The following is a 2,863-nucleotide window of genomic DNA, read 5'->3' on the forward strand; positions in this document are numbered from 1 at the left end:
CTGACAGGGTGCTTCTGTGGAGTGGGACAGCATGCTTCACTCCCCTCTCTGTGCAACAGTAGGAATGCTGCTGAGATATGCCAAATGGCACAGAGTCTTTGGTAAAAGTGGTCTTTCAGTTTTTACTTATGTTTCACACCGTCAGTTTCAAATATGAATTTGACTCAGAGACAAATCAGAGTGATAAGCCCACAAGCAGATCAGAATTTCCATTCCTTTCCAGGACTAAGCCATTCTTTCACAGTCAAGCTTGAGATACTTGCATCCTTTGCCCCATAGGATGATTTGCTTTCAGGAGGTGTTTCAATCTTCTAATGGCAGAGCTAGAAGATCAGTTCACCAGACATGCCCAATATATACAAAGGGTAGAAAACATCACATTATTTATGCTTAGTATCAGAATGGTGTAAGAGATGCAACTGGCTTTAAGAAGAATACCTTAATAAGTATCTGGGGTGGACAGAGGCTGAGACCCAAAGGCATAGTGGTTGGACATTACCAAGACACATAGCTGCTGGTAGTTGAGGGTGAAGAGGAGATAAATGAGGAGCGAGATGCCTTGGAGATAAGGGCATGGGGTCCTGCAAGGGAAGAAGGTATGAGAGAAACCTGTCAGACAGGGAGGCAGAAAGAACGTCTAAAGAATGAGTATGTTTTATACGTGATTTTTCACTGATTACTGTGTGATTTCTGTATTCTTATTTATTTTGGGAGGGCTTTGGACAGAATAAAAAAGTGTAGAAAGTGTAAGCCAACGCCACTCAAATGTTATGAGTTAAGAGTGGTTCTTAACTGATATCTGGGTTGTATATGGGAAATAAAACAACTATGTCTCAACATGGAGATGTTCCATCAAGTTAATAATACAATACAAGTTATAATACAATAGAGAGGCAAGAATTGAGCCAATGGAAACCATTTATAGTTGTATAGTTGACACAATTAAATTGTCAATATTTGGGGAATTATTAAGGATGAATCTGGATTGGGTAAAGTGTCTGCTGTTCTGGGGAAGAGTATAATGTTTTGGCTAATGGAAATGAAGAAAGAGTTAAATTTTGACTTGAGTTTTAAAGAGATAAAGACATGGCATTTGGAAGAGAAGCAAATAAGAACATTTGTGTCATTAGATAAAAGTCCAGAAACAGCCAGGGGATAGAGAAAGAGAGAGATGGAGAGGGGGAGAGAGAGAAAGAGTGAGGGAGAGAGAGAGAGAGAGAGACTCCTTGACTAAAAAAGTGAATTGAAGGCTTAGTATGGGAATCATTCAGGGTAAAAGCAATATGTTTCTGTGGGATGGTATTCATATTCATGTGTGAAGTAACTGGCAGTCATGGGAAGGTTAAAGTAATGTGTGGACACCATGATTTTGACTGTCTTGTGTAGAATATACCAGGTGTACAATTCCAGAGTTGGCAAGGACTAAGGAGAGATGGGGCAGTCTTGAGCAAGTTGGAACCAACCTGAGGATTGTGAAAGGGAAAGGCAACCAGTGGAAAAGGTTAGAGAAAGGGTTGATTATTTAGAAATACATGGCTGCGAAGATGGAAGGGAATGAGGGTTGCATTATGGTGATTCACAATGAATTGACTGATAAGAGCAATACTCTCTTCTGGTATTAATTATATCAATTGCTCAGGAGTCTTTTATCCTGTGCCTCAGGCAACCTCTAGGCCTAGCACTTTCCCTTTAGAATCCTTTTCAATGTAGGGCTGCTCAGCATCAGTGAAGTGGAATGCATTAAGATGAAAGCATAGACAAAAGCTTCCCAGACCCATAACCAACATCTCCTATCAAATAGAGTACCTATAATGGTGATGAGTATGGTTAGAAAGTAAGAGGTAAACACAATAAATAAGACGGCAAGGGATCTCAGGGCAGTGAAGTGCGCTTTCATGCTTGGATTGCAGTGACCAGTGCTGTGATGTTGTATCTGCTTGGTCAGTGATGCCATGAGCAAGATGGTGGAGGCCAGGAACAGGATGAAAGGAATAACCAACGCAACTGTATGAGCCTGGAACTCATACTGATGAAACTTTTCAAGTTTGTCAGTTACAGTGCTGTTTCTGGGTAGATGCTCCATGGTGAGTAACTGAATTTGAATGTAATTCCCAATAGCTGAAGGGATGATTGTCACACAAGTAATCATCAGAGAACCCAGTAATATCCAGGGAAACAACCTCAAAATTCTCCACCTCAGCCAGAGAAAGATGTGATGGGTGAAAGAAGAGACCTTGATGCAGTAGAAGACGGTAAGCAAGCTGTTTAACCAGAATGTAAGGATATTAAAAAATTCCCAGGTGATTGTTAAGTTGCAAAGTACATAATTCAAATTAAAATAGGAGCAAAAATTGTTCAGCATTGATGCCCACTGTAGACAGAAGCGAGAGATGCCCAGGCTGATGAGAATCATGTCCACAGGCATCAGCCTTCTGACTTGCAGCCATTCTCTGCCCAGCACTGCAACAATTAGGCTGCTCTGCACAATAATTGTCAAGGACTCAAGCACATAGATGATCATGAAGAAGACAGTGAGTTGGATGGGTATCATTCTTCTACTCCAAAGTGTCTTCCTGGACAAAGACTCTGAATCTCTACCAATTTCCAGGTAGAGAATGGGTTCCTGATTCCACCATTGTCTGGTACAAGAAAACCCCTCTCTCTGGAAGCAAATTTTCCCAAGCTCATTTTTGATTTTGTCATTTTCCTATCTATAGAATTTGTTTATGCTTTGCTTGCTGGTTTGCTATCACATCTGAATGTAGGAAAATGTTGTTTAAATGTGGATTCCTGCTCCTGAGGTGATTTGATTATTCCAAAAAGGCATATGTATTTCATAACCATGTTGTTTATTTCCTCTTTT

General features: G+C 40.5%; 1 protein-coding gene across 1 annotated transcript; it reads right to left on the reverse strand.

Moving 5' to 3' along the window:
• Window positions 1-1,620: 1,620 nt before the first annotated feature.
• TAS2R16 (taste 2 receptor member 16) lies at window positions 1,621-2,615 on the reverse strand. The gene has a single exon (XM_004046129.4). The coding sequence runs from the start codon at window positions 2,549-2,551 to the stop codon at window positions 1,676-1,678; it is 876 nt and encodes a 291-aa protein (XP_004046177.1). The 5' UTR covers window positions 2,552-2,615; the 3' UTR covers window positions 1,621-1,675.
• Window positions 2,616-2,863: the final 248 nt, after the last annotated feature.

This window comes from Gorilla gorilla, chromosome 6 (genome assembly GCF_029281585.2).
Source record: "Gorilla gorilla gorilla isolate KB3781 chromosome 6, NHGRI_mGorGor1-v2.1_pri, whole genome shotgun sequence".
NCBI classification, from domain to species: Eukaryota; Metazoa; Chordata; class Mammalia; order Primates; family Hominidae; genus Gorilla; species Gorilla gorilla.

Excerpts from the sequence above, each read along its gene's own strand:
- TAS2R16 (XM_004046129.4), bottom strand. The coding sequence starts at position 2,551 with ATGATACCCATCCAACTCACTGTCTTCTTCATGATCATCTATGTGCTT.